The sequence below is a fragment of the Achroia grisella genome, unplaced genomic scaffold, assembly GCF_030625045.1.
Source record: "Achroia grisella isolate CSIRO2021 unplaced genomic scaffold, CSIRO_AGI_Agris_v1 utg359, whole genome shotgun sequence".
In the NCBI taxonomy this organism is placed as follows: domain Eukaryota; kingdom Metazoa; phylum Arthropoda; class Insecta; order Lepidoptera; family Pyralidae; genus Achroia; species Achroia grisella.
Genome location: NW_026712817.1, coordinates 1,580,908 through 1,598,296, shown reverse-complemented (window position 1 = coordinate 1,598,296; position 17,389 = coordinate 1,580,908). Strand labels below are relative to the sequence as shown.

General features: G+C 30.9%; 2 protein-coding genes across 3 annotated transcripts; one reads left to right on the top strand and one right to left on the bottom strand.

The window, feature by feature from the left end:
* The first annotated feature begins 49 nt into the window (after positions 1-49).
* On the top strand, positions 50-6,371 carry LOC131843928 (COP9 signalosome complex subunit 4). The gene is made up of 9 exons (XM_059192714.1): positions 50-496; positions 937-1,016; positions 1,554-1,705; positions 2,173-2,276; positions 2,863-3,048; positions 3,503-3,621; positions 3,915-4,069; positions 4,414-4,630; positions 6,114-6,371. The coding sequence occupies exons 1-9, from the start codon at positions 414-416 to the stop codon at positions 6,245-6,247; spliced, it is 1,230 nt and encodes a 409-aa protein (XP_059048697.1). The 5' UTR covers positions 50-413; the 3' UTR covers positions 6,248-6,371.
* Positions 6,372-7,761: 1,390 nt separating this feature from the next.
* Positions 7,762-16,333, bottom strand: LOC131843978 (voltage-dependent anion-selective channel-like). 2 transcript variants are annotated; one of them, XM_059192765.1, is made up of 7 exons: positions 16,186-16,333; positions 15,545-15,673; positions 14,123-14,281; positions 13,501-13,664; positions 13,049-13,276; positions 10,009-10,217; positions 7,762-8,457 (listed from the first exon to the last, which is right to left on the bottom strand). In XM_059192765.1, exons 1-7 carry the CDS (start codon positions 16,315-16,317, stop codon positions 8,366-8,368), a joined length of 1,113 nt encoding a protein of 370 aa, XP_059048748.1. In that variant the 5' UTR covers positions 16,318-16,333; the 3' UTR covers positions 7,762-8,365. The 2 variants fall into 2 exon arrangements, with proteins under 2 accessions (XP_059048748.1, XP_059048749.1); XM_059192766.1 differs by lacking the exons at positions 15,545-15,673; positions 16,186-16,333 and adding an exon at positions 15,015-15,131.
* Between the last annotated feature and the right edge of the window lie 1,056 nt (positions 16,334-17,389).

Here is a 17,389-nt window from a genome sequence, read left to right as displayed (position 1 = left end):
CTGTGGTACCTAGCTTATAAAAAAAAAGTCTTTCTGATCTGTGGATTCATATATTTAGATTGTGAGTAGGAATATGTCATTTTTCTCCCTTCTCAATATTGTAGTGTATTATTTTTCCCATTGAGTACTAAAGATACTTAAATAAGTAATTTTAAAATATATACTAATGCTAATTTGGTCAATAATACAGATTCACAAAATAAAATAACTTACATACTACAAAACACCAATAACAATTTTTACTTAAAATTACACATTTATAAATAAAACGTTTCTATTTTAAAAATTATAAATATTGTAACCAGCAACTTTTAAGGAGCTATTAATATATTAAGTATTTCTCATTTTATAAATTAAATAAAATTATAATTAGTATTAAAGCTTACCAGGGAAATATTCAATAACAAAACAACATGCCTCTAAATTTGCAAGGTGTAAGACAATACCTTAATGAACTGAGAAATTCTGGAGGACTTCACAGAGATCAAGCAGAAAAGTAAGAACTGATTTTATTAAAATATATATAATTTTACAAAAATAACTGAAGCTATATAGCTTTTTTATCTTTTTTTGCTTTTGAACACTTAGTATATTAACTATTTATATAGTTTCAGTTGTTGTTGCCCATACTGATGAGAATATATTTTTTTTTAGTGACATTGGTCATTGGTAAAGTTGAAGGGTGTGTTATGCCAGTAAAATTATAGGCTATGAAGGCATAACCCTTTTACACATAGGCAATATCTGAGTGCTATCACTGTCACTACATGATAATCTTAATATCTAAATGCTATAAACATTTCTTTTAGCTATAGGTGCCACTTACCATTTATTTCAGTCTGTCAGATCACCCTTTTCCTTTTTTATATTAAAAAATATAAAAAAATTAGTTATATGTTTAATTATTGTTCTTAAACTTAACATTTTGCTTTTTAGATATCGCAATGTTCTTACAGAGATACTAAAGGCCACAGATGGAGAATTAGCAGAGTCCCTAAAGGCATTTGTTGAAGCAAGTATGTATATTTGTAATAAAATAAATGCAACTTATTTACAATGAACAGTATGTTACAATTTAATAATAGTAGTAGTTGTTGTAATGCTGTTAATTTGTTTACAATAATAAAGACATAAATATATGAATTAAATGTATAAAATTGTAAATTGTAAATTACTAACATAGTTAATAAGTTGTTTACTAACATAATATGGATGGATAAATATCCGAAATAAATGAAATAATAATAATAATAATAGACTTTACTTGATATTAGGAATATTATTATTATTAGTAGAAACTTAAAAAACATATAATACTTTTGTATAGAACAAATGTTAAACATATAGAAATATATGTTAATAAGCTTCCATCATTTATTATTATGATATCATGTTGTCAACTCAAATAATGATGCAAAACTTACAGTGCTAATATTTAAAATAATTTGCAAAAATAATATTACTTAAGAAGCATATTATGTACATATAATTGTAATGTATAAAGGTAAGAATATCTCTCATAGTTAATAAGAACACTGCTTTTACTTTTTCAGTTGTAAATGAAAATGTTAGCTTAGTGATATCCCGACAGCTGCTCACAGATGTTAGTGTCCACTTGGCCAGTTTACCAGACAATGTCTCAAAAGAAGTATCACATTTTGCTCTTGATGTCATTCAGCCCCGAGTCATTTCATTTGAAGAACAGGTAATAATATTTCTATCTATAATAAAATACATGAATTAATTCACAAGAAGAAAATTATTTCCATTGTGCCAAAATTCATATGGCATAAATATTTGTACAAAAGATCGATTAATTTCTAACTATCAGTAGTCAAAGTCGATTAAATTCCATGTAAATGAACTTGAAATTGAAATGATTCTTTAATAAAACATGTTATTACTAGTTATTACAATACTCTAGTGCCTCTTATCATGTTTTCATCAATAAAATCTGAACTATTGTACATTTTACTATGATTATTTTACAAATCTCATACTCTCATTATAGTGAAACAAACAAATTTCAGGTTGTTATGGATCCAGCACCTTAGATTAGGATATATTCATAAGAGTTCCATATGCTGAAATTACATTGAAATGTTTTTTTTTTAAGATACAGCCAAAGAACAAAATAGCATTAAATTTACAACATTTAATGTAATCTTGCAGGTTGCCAGTATTAGACAACATTTGGCTGACATATATGAGCACAATCAAAACTGGAAAGAAGCAGCCAATGTTCTTGTTGGCATACCTTTGGAAACTGGCCAGAAGTAAGTTATTTTGATGTCTTAAATATAGCTCTACTTTCTAATAATATTTATCTAATAATGATTATCATAATTGTAAATATTGATATTATAAATTTTATTATGTACTGTAAATCTTTTTTAGTTAGTATGTATACATTTAGCAAACAAGCTCTAACATAATTGAATTAAACAAAGTTTTATTTTAACTGTACTCTGACTTGATATAGTATAATCTTAACTAGCGCTAAACTGCAATATTAAGATAGTAATTACATATCGTCACGACTGTTATCTCAGATGGGCTAGAAAAGTAGTCTCTATTGTTGACGTCATAGCAAACTCAAGACATGCCCACATTTCGCTAATTTTATTTGCATCTACCATAGAAGAAGCGAGCCTACGTCATCTCTCAGATTAATATATTATTATAATAAACTAGCTACCCACCCCTTTCCATGGATGAACATGAACTATTCATATAAACATTCTACTTCAAAGCTAAATATTGCATTAAATCCGTTGTTAATTTAAAAAATCTAAGTGAATAGATAGCGGAAGCGACTTTATTTTACAGTATGTAAAGATAATATAATAATAATGTTTTCAGACAATACTCCGTCGATTATAAATTGGAGACATACTTGAAAATAGCCCGCTTATATCTAGAGGTGGATGACCCAGTGCAAGCTGAGGCATTTGTCAACCGAGCGTCGCTGCTACAAGCCGAAACTACCAACGAACAGTTGCAAATTTATTACAAAGTATGCTACGCGAGAGTTTTAGATTATAGAAGGTATGCAATGTGATCTATTTGTAACCCTCATGCCCCATCCTATACCCGCCGCACCCGAATCCGTAGTCATCGGAATTAAGGCGGTATGTTAATATGCTAGTCCACCAAGACCGTCATATTTTTAGTTTTTATTTTATATTTACTTGATTTTATTTTTAATTTTAAAAATAACAACACATATGTACATGGTAGTCTTCAAACGTTGCCATTCCTCAGGATTAAGGTATTATGTTCCAGTAACTTATAATTTCACTGACATATATCAAGGTTCAAACTGTAGCATAGATTGCAAAGCTCACCTATTTATGTCGCAATGTATCTTACATGGCGACATAAATAGGTGAGACGCAAACAACTTTATAAAACGTCTACCTTTGTGAAATTCCATTATTGTCGGACTGTCGTTCACTTCATTTGCGCTATCTGATAAGAATAATTTGTTTTTATATTCTAGAAAATTCATCGAAGCTGCTCAAAGGTATAATGAACTATCATACCGCAATATAATACATGAAGATGAAAGAATGACGTGCCTCAGGAATGCACTTATCTGCACGGTGTTAGCGTCAGCTGGTAATTATTTTCTTTTAAATAAAATAATAGAGTAACTTAATAAGCGTAGTTCGAACCGTGGTTATAACCTTTAAAGTACCTAACCAAACCTAAAAAAATAAATTATCTGAGTACTAAATATGATACTTAATATTATTTTGTATGACAAAAATAATTGGGGTAGGACTGCGGGTATACTTTGCTAGTCCCATTATTTTAGACTACAGCCCCACTCTTAGCCCATGGCTGGCTACGCCTATATTTGTGAGGTGTGTATTTATTTTAGTGTTTGTAATTGTATCACACTTTTCTAGGGCAGCAAAGGTCTAGAATGCTCGCAACACTCTTCAAAGATGAAAGATGTCAACAACTACCGGCATACTCAATTCTAGAGAAAATGTACTTGGATCGTATTATTCGCCGATCGGAATTGCATGAATTTGAAGCTCTTATGCAAACACATCAGAAGGTAACCTTTCGTTTAATAAGTGACGTATGAATAAGGAGTGCAAACATCACCAATTTTCGTATATAATCCAAGAAACCATATTGTTAATGGATGATAATGAAATAGGTTATCCGTCTGCGCTAACGATTTAGCGATGGACTAACTGACCTCAGCATCACGCTGAGGTCAGCTAGTCCATCGTGACAAATTCACCAGGAATTTATTATGATGGTGACCGCCAGCGTAAACCGGTAGCGCAGGCAGGTGCACCATTCCATTATCATCCATAAACTATATACATGTAGATTATATATGACTTTTATGATGTATGCTGTAACGTGATTTCTATATATACTTAATATCAGGCAACTACAGCCGATGGTTCTACGATTCTGGACCGAGCAGTATTCGAGCATAATCTACTGTCGGCCAGTAAACTATACAACAATATAACGTTCGAAGAGCTGGGAGCACTACTGGAGACGCCACCGGCCAAGGCAGAAAGAATCGCCAGCCATATGATCAGCGAGGGCCGAATGAATGGATACATTGACCAGATCAGTTCTGTTGTACATTTTGAAAGTAAGACTATTTTTTTCTTATTTACTGGAAACTATATTTTATTTACAAAATTACCAACTATTAATATTGATGGGGAAAAAATATGGAATATGGAAAAAATATCATTAATTGCAAAAAATATCAATAAATACCTCGTTAACTTTTAATTTTAACTTTATTGGTTTTAATTTATATTATTTATATAAAAACATTAGTCTATTTTAATTTTGGCGAATTTTGTTAATTTATTAAATTAAGTAAAGCATATAGCCCAAGAGCCCACGACGGCCAGATTTCCGTCTTATTAGTAAATGTGAAAGTTCTTGTATGTGTGTCCCCAACACAGGTAAGAACGATCCCCAAACATGAAACCTGGATTGTGGTTCCTTTGGCAGGTAACAGGTAACAAAAGTGTAAATTTTTTTATATCAAATTCGTTATTTTAAGAAACTCCATATTTGCATATATTGTTCGTAGCGGCATTATAACTTGCTATGCTCATTGCCAGACACTTAGTGTGGTTCCAACCCCCCGCCGGTACCCCCTAAACTATACTATTTTATAAGTAAACTTACGTTATTTTAATAAAACTGAACTTTATATATGTATATTATTGAGAGAACTATTAAACTGAATTTCCTAAATTGCCAGACAGTTTTCTTGGTTCCTTATCCTACCAGACTCATTGAAACCGTATATTGGGTAACAACGGTGTATACAATTTCATATCAAATTCTCGTCTGGCAATGAGCAGCGCAAGTTGTAATAATGCTACGAAAAATATATGAAAATATGGAGTTTCTTAAAATAACGAATTTGATATGAAATTCTAAATATACGGTTTCAATGAGTCTGGTAGGATAAGGAACCAAGAAAACTGTCTGGCAATTTAGGAAACTCAGTTTAATAGTTCTCTCAATAATATATATAAAGTTCAGCTCTATTAAAATGACGTAAGTTTATTTGTAAAATAGTATAGTTTAGGGGGGTCCGGCGAGGGGTTGGAACCACACTAAGTGTCTGGCAATGAGCAGCGCAAGTTATTATAATGCTACGAACAATATATGAAAAAATGGAGTTTCTTAAAAAAAACGAATTTGATATAAAATTTTTTACACCTTTGTTACCTGTTACCTGCCAAAGGAACCACGATTCAGGTTTCATGTTTGGGGATCGTTCTTACCCGTGTTGGGGACACACATATAAGAACTTTCACGTTTACTAATAAAACGATGTCTGGCCGTCGTGGGCTCTTGCTCTAATAAGTTAATCCTTGCATTAGCTATATGCAAGTGAATGTTTATCAAAATGGGTACAACCGTTTCAGAGATTATTAATAGCAAACAGATAGACAATTTTTTTTCTAAATATATTTTTTTATGAGAGTACTGTATTTCATATGCATTTAATAAAAAGCTTTTGATTTGAAAATGTCCATTCTATACTTTTACTGTAAGGAAAAACAGTATTTTTAAGCACAGTTTACGATTATTGTATTTTGTAGCCCGGGAGATTCTGCCACAATGGGACAAACAGATACAAAGTCTGTGCTATCAAGTAAATAGCCTCATTGAAAAAATTGCCGCCGCCGAACCAGAATGGATGGCTAAACTCATGGAGGAAGAAATGATACAGTAGTTAAAATCGAGCACTTTTCTTATGATTATTAGATTATATAAATACAATATACTAAACCATGGTAATAAGCTTCTTTTCTAAATGTGATTTGATTTTTCCTAATAAATTAAAACAGTTACTTTCATATTTTATTTCTTCTAAGTAATAATAATAATTTCTTTAGTTTAATATACTTTATATTAGTTCAATTAAACTAGCCAAGTTAGACCTTAGGCTACAGTATATTATCCTAAGTTAGAAGAAGAAATTATATTATATATTGTTATAAATACATTTCAGGACATACCATTGAACTTGGCACCCATTTAAATCTCACCTCTTTTATCGTAGAAGTCAACAATCAAGGCATATATCATAATATTAAACTCGGCTATCATTTCACATTTATGTTTTTGATGGGATATCATTACTTTTTGTACATAAATTATACGAGGTACTTATTTATAACTAAATTAATACCAAATTATTTTTGATAAACTACTTTATTTTCGTACGTTTTCGGGGTATATGATATTCGACTATACTCTCAGTTATAAGTACGAGTATATTTTAGACAGAATCTAAATTATAGCAACTTGTGTTTACCGCTCAATGCAATATTTGAAGTTTGCTAGGTATCGGCACTGATGTGAAGGGGTTACGATATTTGGACGTTAATATCTAAATAACCGTTTGAGATATGTTTATGAATTTGGAACACATATTTATCTCGCAAGTCTCAATATATGAACCAAATTTGACAGGTTTATGTGAGAGTTTTTGAGTTATGAGGGGGTCAAAAGTGGCTCCAAATGGTTCGTGTAAATATACACACGGTGCTGCTCGCCAGTTACTTGAAACTCGGCTTGACACGCTACCGCGTGTCTACATCTGTTCTACTGTCGGGTTCTCCCTGGAAACCATCGTGATAAATTCCTGATGAATATACCATAATGAGCTAACTGACCTGACCTCATGCTCATGTTATCATCCTTAAATGGCGCTCCGCCAGCGTAACCCATTAGCGCAGGCGACTGCACAATGTACTACTATCACCAATATTCCTTTTCTATTCAAAGCCACTCCAATTATCCCACCACAGCAGGCCCATAAAACTGGCAATAGGCGATTTCAACAGCCATAATAATATCTCAGAACTGTGTCAACTAGTCCCAAGGTAAGCAGAACTTATATTATGGATACTGGACTACTGATACAAATAATTGCACAATATATTTACATAGAAATCACCCCAAAATCAAAACAAACTAATGAATACAAATGTTTGTATTTTGCAAGGAATCCAACCCATCGGAAGTAAACCGGTAGACCACCGAGACCGTCAAGCTTAGTACTTTATGTTATGCTGACACAGATAATTTTATTGCGATTCAAAGGTATATACGATTCGCTTACCATACACATGAAAGTCTATCAGGAAAATAAAATATAGGATAGAAAAGATTATCCAGATTGCATAATTAAAAAACATCTACATTTAAACTAAGTAACTCTAAAATATAGAAAACAGACGGTAAGTTGTAAATATTTAATAACTTAGGGAAATCAAAAATAAATATAATGTATAAATATAACATAGCAAATTAAAATAGCACTTCTATCCAGTGTCATATTACATACTCAACAACATGGCGGACGTGGAAGGACATGGGATTTTTTGAGGAACAAGAAAAGCGTCAGGAAGGTCTTCACAATAAAACAAATGATTGATGCTGATCGCAACAAACTATTCGTATTTATTTCCATTCAATCAATAGGGCAATACACCATAGGTGCTTATTTACAAGATAACTGGGGAGTTTCAAGTCATAGAGATAAAAGTAATTAGCAAAAAATATACGATGTTCAAACGGGCGCGTGCTTATAAAATAAATTATGTATGCTAATATTTACTAGGAGATAACGCGTCCGCCATCTTGATACAAACAAATACAACAGCATTTGACAGCGGTTTAAGAATATAAATTTTATTACTGAGTTTCGAACGCTAAATTACACTCTATAAGGGAACACTGAAGGTACAGTTTCGATTGATTTTGCTATATACGCTTCTTTCCTGTTACATAATAGTGAATGTGGTATGTGTATCTACAAGAATAAACAGCAAACTCCAAGTGCTTAGGGTTCCAGTTCGAGAGCAACTCCGACCTTGTGTCCGCCAGCGTTGAAGTTCTGGCCGTCAATAGCAGCTGATAACGTCAGAGTCACACCTGTAACATTACATTATATATATTGTTTAATCTCACAACATAAATTTTCTCTACAACCATTATAGATAAGATTTGATAACATACATGATACATTTGTGACAGATACGTAAACATATATCACACGATAAAGCAATATAGTATAACTTATATGAACTTAAGATAAGAACTGTTACCAAATTATGACTCAGTCATCTCGGGCACTGAATAGAAATATGGATGAATGGATATAGTTTTCTACTAATTAATCCATGGCACAATACATTATAGGTTTTATTTGCCTATTTATATACATTATATACTTGTAAAGAAGTATGTGTTATTTTTTTATTAGATTAAACTGCTATTTACACAAATTGTATCTATATATAGATGTCACGTCTTTTTTGTAGATGTGTCTTATGTAGATTACTGAACAATGGTATGTAAATTATAATCATAACATTGCATTTTTAATTTTTCATTAATTAATTTGTATTTTATGTCCAATAGTCTTTATTGCTGTTCCATTAATGGAACCAAATCAATAAGCTCACTCTCCTCAACGACAAAGAGACTTGGTTATTTTAGACTGCAAAGTTACACTGTGTAAAATTATCCAGTGATATGTAGAGATGAGACAATACCTCAAAGATAAATTCATATCAGCTTTCACACGTGTTAAAAGTGGATTCACATGAATTGTAGTGACAGTGATTGATATACATGCTTATACAATGTAATACATAATGCAGCCGCATAAAATTGATGGATGTATTGGCAATTTTATAGATTATCTAGATATATAGATGTATGTTCAAATCGTTATCTTTATATCACTTTAATAGGTCTATGAACTGTGTAGTTTGGAAAAATTAATTCAGAAATAAAAAGTCCACTTAATGGTAAATGGTAACCATTGTCTATATTCGTAAACATCACATCATTAGATGTACTACGCATGCGTGTGCCATCCCAGAGAACGGTACTTCATACCTTAGTATATTGCAATTTCACTGCCATATATCGAACCTTACGAAAATATCTTACAAAGCAAAACGCAGATAACTTTGTACAAAGTGTACCTTGATTAAATTATTAATAAATACTAATCTTGACATAGTATGACATCACTGCCGATCTGTATGTTCCATTATATCTTTTAAATTATGAAACGGATTTTAATAAAGTTTTCAAATGTAGAGTGATTCAAGAAGAAGATTTATACATGCGTGTCATAGCATAGTAGAAGCCAAGAAATTAAAATAATTGTAATATATAACAAAACATATAAAACCTGTGCGAAGCCGGGACGGGTCGCTTGTATACATATACTATGGCCGTAAATAGATGTGAATTAACGATGTTTTATTTATGAGTATCTTCAATACTTGGATTTCAATTAATTTAAAATGCTAACCAAATCAATTTACTAACATTATGTGGTTGTTTCCAACCTGCATTCCGCACGTATATTTGAAGATGGTTGTCTAATTGGCAGCAATTGATATAGAGATGTCTAGTATTGTTGGGTTCTGAAATCGTAAATTTCATAGAAACTAATGAGTATCTTACCTGGACGCAACTTTTGTTGATAGCCAAGACCGATGAGAGACTTATTGTTGATCTTGGCATGCAGGGACGCATCTTGATCAAGTGCGAACTTGGCGCCGACGCCGAATAGTGTGTCTGATGAACCGGAGGTCCACTTCATGCTGACACCACAGTCCAGTTTGTCGGACACCTTCTGATAGATAGAACCACCAAAGTCCTTGCCATTGTCGCTGTATATAAAACAAATAACTTTTAATAAAACATTTAAGGCAAATCTTATATTATAAACGCAGAAGTTTGCGAGTCTGAACTGACGCATAGATGTTTGTTACTCTTTTAAGCAAAAACTACTAAATGGATTTTAATAGTTAATTATAATTTTAATAGGCTATAAATTTTACGCAGGAGAAACCGCAGGACTCACCTAGTTAATAATATAATGATTACGAGTGACTAAGAATTATATACACAACAGGGATAACAAGCTAAATTGGTTAGAGTGACGACGGTAGACTTGCCACCCGTGACGTAGAATTCGAATATATCCAACACAATATGACCCGTCACGTGTTCACATCACACACACAACAGTTAAAAGTTTTAACAGTCTTAAAGTTAAGCATGCATCGCATATACATAAAAATATCGAAATAAAAATTTCATTTGTTATTTATGAACTAGCCGTTATCCGCGACGTCGTCCGCGTGGAATTAAGCTTGTCTTATATTAAAATAAATAAATTGTCTAAATTAATCCTTATACGAAAGTCCCACCAAAATTAGTCGAGCCGTTTCAGCGATTAGCAAGAAGAAACAGACAGACAGATAGAAATATTTTAAATTAAATTTTTTAACTAAGTACTGTATATACATACTTTCATATGCATTTATTGAAAAGGTTTGTAGTTGAAATTACCAATAGATACTTCAATTAAATTATTTATATAGAATGGGAACAAAAAGATTGTACATTTTCGTATCTATAGGTAACACCAAAATATAATAACAGATACATATAACAACTTCGAATCTATGTATGAGTTAGTGACTATTCAGAAAATGTCATGATAACATTTACTTACATCTAGAGCACAATATAGTTTATTGTTAAAAAATATGATAAGATTATATTGAAGTTCTCTATTTTTAGTACTCAGTAACAAGACTGATTACTAAGAAACAATAGCATTAAATCAACTACACTCAATAGTACAATAACATAATATGTTACACAAACAATAAATATTTTTGAACAATATCTAATACTCTCTGATTAATCGTATAATTGCAGAGCCCTAAAACAACCGAATAGATGCATTTTTTAATTTTTTTCATCTGCATATAAACCGCATCGCACTTGATATGTACTTATTCGTAAAATAGTCAATTAACTTCTGTTTAATTAAATTTAACCGCCTACCATCGTAGTATAAAAAAAAACATCACCGAATTTTAATAGAACATACATATATAATAGTAGCAACATTCTATTCTAATTAATTTTCATTTTACTCATATTATAAACGCCAAAGTTTGTGAGTACTAATGGGTGGTGACTCTTTCACGCAAAAACTAATTATGATGAAACTTTACAGTAACATAATTTTATATAAACGTCAGAATAAAACATAGGTACACATTTAAAAATTTATTACGTAAATTGAGGGAAATACAATGTCAAGTAAGTGCGATGCAGATCGCGAGTCAAAGAGTAGTCAATGATGATGATAAAAAAACTACCTTTTAATATAACAATATTACCGTATATATGTAGTAACCCAGTTACTTTATGATACATATCCAGCCATGCTTAATGAAACAATAGGAAGTTAGAATAAAACATTAGGGTCAATGTCATCTGGTCTGTATTCAATCCAACTGGATTATGAGAACAGTTCACTGAATTTAAAATGAGCTGTTATGTAATCATGCAAAATCAATAAAGAGTGCACTGCAGCCTGTCCTACTCAACTAGGCGTTTAGTTGAATAATATATGTATATTCAGCACTATAGCTAAAGATTTTCGTGATATAGTAATGTCAATAAGTTAATCCATACTAATATCAATTTTATAATAGTGTGAAACAAACAGACGGCCTTTCTGTTACCTTTACACGGGAGAAAGTCTGAATGAATCTTAATGAATTATAACATAAAGATAGATTGTGTAACAAAGACATAGGATACTTTTTACCCGAATTCACGCATAGATAGATGCGGGACAGTTGCTATGTAAAGATTGAGTCATTTAAACGTATGAAGTATGATCATGATATAATAATTTATATTCAATTTTATTAATTTTACACAGTACACACTTTTCAAACTAATAATGTAGTAAATCGGCCTACTTTTAATAGTAGGATCTTGTAAACTCTAGAATTGTAACATAAACTAATATGATTTTCTAGAAAACTCTATTCTAGAAAATCATATTAGTTTATGTTACATAACAGTATGATCCAAACGATGTTAAGAAAATTATTATTTATACTGTATTATTGGAGTATAGTGCGGGGTTTTTATTTTGTAATCACAATTTGCAACATATATTTGTCCCATATAGGGCCTTTTGAACAGTGTATAATTGTTTATTCACACTCACATAAACACACAAATAAATTTTATTTATACATGGATTTAAATAAGGATAGGAGACACATTGACCTCAATTACTACTCACTATTGAGTGACAGGAGCTTTAGTCACCACAAATTTTTGTACTATTATTTGTTTTCCAAGTATTTTTTCTTTGGAATTAACCCCAATTGTTATAATGGAATTTTGTCAGTATTTTGAGTCTGACAGCTTCAGTGGTCTAGTGGTTTAGCTCACCGCCTTATGATCCGGTACAAACATTTGTATATAATTAATATACAAGCCAGTTTACAATTAGGGTTTCTTAACAGTAATTTATTTTCATCTAGAATGCTAGAACTTGCAATGAACTATGCTTTGTAATTTCTAGAATTCTGGATGAAAAATATCATCACATGTACAGACAATTGTGATATCTACTTTAATCCTAATGGCTGTGATTTACTATGATTGTAAAACTTACACATTGGTGTGAAGGGCGAAGTCGTTGGTCTGGTAGCCAAGAGCAAAGTTGTTCTTAGCAAACTTAGCCTTCTGGGAGTCAAACTGTGTATGAACACCCGCAAGCCAACCCTGGTACTTGAGGACAGCGGCTACATCCACAATAGGACCGGCGAGATCCAAGTCCAAGTTGGTGTTTATCGCCACTGTATCATTGGCAAATGATGACTTCAATTTCCCTGTCTTGCTCCTAAAACAACATTAATAAAATAAATAACACATTTTTACCAAAGTAATTATTTGAAAAACAGTAAACAATTTATATTTTCTAAATTATAATTAAATTTCATACATGAACTTATTTTGTTTAAAATGGAGTATTTTGAATTTAATTTCTATTATTTCTATTTAATTAAGTTCCATATTTGTCTTGTATTATCAAGTACTAGGAAACATAATAAATACAGATCTTACCCTGTCTGTGGTGCAAATGTGCCTTCCAAAGTTACTTTAAGGCCGGCAGCAATCTTATCCTGGATTGTGATATCCGTGGCCAATGTGTTGTCTGTGTTCCATTTCTCTGTGAATGTTAGACCATAGTCTTTCACAGCATATTTGGATGAAAGGCTGCCAAACACCTGTGTCAATTAATTAAGATTCATAAATTGAATAAGTAAGAATGTTTTCATTATATAAACTAGTATGACAGTTTAATCTGCTGATAATGAAGTATACAAGGATTTTAAACTACATTACAATATACAATATTTAAACCATAATTGTTTAGTATGAATTTACTAAATCATATAAGAATTTATAGTAACATTCTATAACAATGCATGGTCATAGACCATTATTAATATTAATGGAAGAGTTTAAGCAACAAAACTGTTTAAAATATAAAACAATTTTATATCCAGATATTTTAGCTCAGGGAGAAATCAATCACTTATGATTTACATCTTTTATAATATTTGCATAGATTCATTTAGCAAATTGTTTTTTTCCAAATGTATTAAATTTAAAATATCTAATTAGGTGAAAATAAAATGTTCTATTTTCTTTCAATACTCTAACTTGTATTTATATGCTATACCTTTCCACTCTCCTGGTTGGAGGTGATACCACTGCTGAACTCCACTCCAGATTCGCTTTTGGTTTTAAGATCAAGTTTAAACACACCAAAGTGGTATCCTTTACCAAAGACATCATTTGCCTTCTTTCCAAGATCAGCATAATAAGGAGGGGCCATTATCTAAAGGAAATATAAAGTGTTCATGTAATGTAACTCAATTTAATTTATTTTAGAAAAACACACTAATAATCTACTCAATAGTAGATATATGATTTCTGCAATCAATATTAATTATAATTTGTAATATATATATTTAATTCCATAAGTTTGTGGGATCAACATCAAATAATCATGAATTGAGAATGGAATGAAAAACAATATTAATTATAATTTGCAGGGAGAAAAATCGCGAAATGGATCATCGATGCCAGCTGTGTCAGGGTCAGTGTCTTCGCGACATAGACATATTTACAAGTTACTTTCATTGAGACTAGGTATTACATAACATTAATGTAGAATAACCAATCTCATACATCAAAGAATTAATAAAATATTGTTGTTCTTAATCATATGTAAATAACCACTGATAAATTTTACGGGTCATCGTAAACTTGACCTTATGAAAATGCGATCGTTGGATCAGTAAAAGAAATCACATGTGTCAGGCCAACTCCTCAGTATCATCGGCAGGGATGAATGATATAAATTTTGAATTAATGATTCCATTGTATAAAATGAACAGTAGAGTCATTTTGTGTATAAGAATTAATATAAATTAAAAATGAAAGAAGAATGATTTGGATAATTTCCCGTTAGAACCGGCTCATGGGTCCAGAAGAATAACCTAATATATTTTTTTAACTAATCAGACACTTAATATATTTTAATTATACGCCTGGAAAGTAACACTTACCGGGATATATATTTATTCACAGACAGAACTTAATTAACTGTAAAATGCAGGCAATAAAATTGCCTCAGAAAACTTATGCACTACACCACAAGACAGTTTCGATTTGAGGAGGTTGGCGCTAGAGGGCGCTCAAAATAACACACAAACCGGATATAACGATATTGATATTATTTCAATTCATAAGTATGAGTTTCATGGAATTAACATTTTTCAGATATTTCATTAAAATATTAAGTGATTGTTTTATAACATAATAATATGATATAAAAGTATTATACAAATTAAAGAATACTTAGCTTGACTCTACGTAGTTTGACATTTGGACGTTCATCAGCGGCGATGTCAATGTTATGAAATAGGAATAATCTCGGCTATTAATTTATTGTTCCGAGTTAGTTTTGTTTGTCGAGTTAGAACTGTTTAAACATAGTGATTACTTGCTCAATGGGCGTCTTACTCACTGAGTAAATAATACAGATATATTAAAAGAACAAGTAGACTTATATTGTATAGTTAAATTAATTACTTACAGTATGCAGTTGTTCAAAATTAAATATATCATCATGATCATCGTAGTCCTCATCTTCGGTCAATAAAGGGCAATCAATCCTATTTCCGTTTTCATCTTCACAGATCATTTTCTCTCCCAGAGTACCATCCTATTAAAATTTAAATACTCGTAGGTGTATGGGGAGGATTGAAGACCAGCTTATATAAAATAAACATTTCTAACCGATTATGAAAACTGCGAAATTCTCAATTCAGCTATTACGTTTTTATATATGTTAGTTAAGCGATATCATCATCAAATTATTTCTTTGAATTCAATTGAATTGAAATTTCCCTTAGTTTAATTAGTTCCCTTGTCATTGACATACAACCTAAAATCTTACTCTTAATGTATAATATCATAAACGCGAAAGATTGTAACTATGGATGGATGGATGTATGTCAGTCCTTCACACAAAAACAACTGCACGGATTCTGATGAAACTTTGCAGTAATATAGTTTATATATCGGAATAACACATAGACTATAATTTAAAGAGATATTATCTAAATTATGCGAAATGTAATAATATATGTCAAGTCAATGTGATCGAATGTGTATAAATATAAAACACATATAACTTATTTTTTCTATGATACGTATTGTAAAATATTAACTTACAGAGCGAATACACGGTATGATTTCCCGTCTAATTGTAGCTTTTACAGTCGGAATTTTAAACGGACTCCAGAAATGTACAATGTTGCATATTACAGTATTTTTTAATTCACATATATATTCAAAAAATGACATAATTAGTAATAAATCATTAAATTGTGTTAAAATAATGCTAATATACAAAAATATTTGTCAATAAAATATACGTCTAGATTGTTTGAAAATTTTAATATATTAAATCTATTAGGCATTATCTATATGTAGGTACCTACTTACTTATATGCAATTTTTATTAATTTCATTACTGAAATATAAATAAGATATATATGAATAAAGTAAACAACATCCTAAACGAGATTATTCTTATTGAATATATATACATAGTTCCTAACTCAGTCAATAATAAACTTGTGGATAGTCTTTCTTACACCTTCTTTTTAATGTCGGGTACATTCACGGAAACCCACTCGACTCACGACTACCGGCCCTAAACCTCCACGGGATTACTACACCACCGTAGTGTAGAGGTCGCTTTCGTATTCTACCGCTACAGGTAGGTACTCTAGTGTCTACTTGGTCCTGATGGATAGTGGTACTCTTGAGTAGTATATTCTTTGGTGGTATTTATTTAATTACTAATCCATGCCTATTTCGCTGCTAACGACATTTATTATTTATGCATTCTTTAATTTAATTTACTTTTAAGAGCCGCACTCTTGTTGACGGAGCTCTTTACATTTTACAATACACCACATAATAATATGTTATAAATCCTAATTAAGTTAATTACATTTTGGTTTATATATTTAACATTATAAAAAATGTTTTTCAAAATAAGATTTTATTTTAAATTTAAATTGTTTTGCGGGTAATTCTCAGACCTGAATATTAGAAGCTTAATATATATTTTTATTTTTAAGATAATTTTTAAAAGTTTTATTACTTTATTTGAAAATATTATATCTGTACTTTAATTAGGTATTCTTATACAATAGATTTATTTGTATGTATAATACTACATGTATTGTTGCCATCATGTTTGTGAGGAGAAATAAATAAATCAAATTATAATTATTATGTATTTGATTTTCCGTATCAGTAATAGAAGCTTTTACGTTGCTATGTACCAGAATATAAATAATGCATATAAATATTTCAATAGTTCTATTTTATCCCCGTCTCCATCTCGAAATCTCTTGAACTCGAT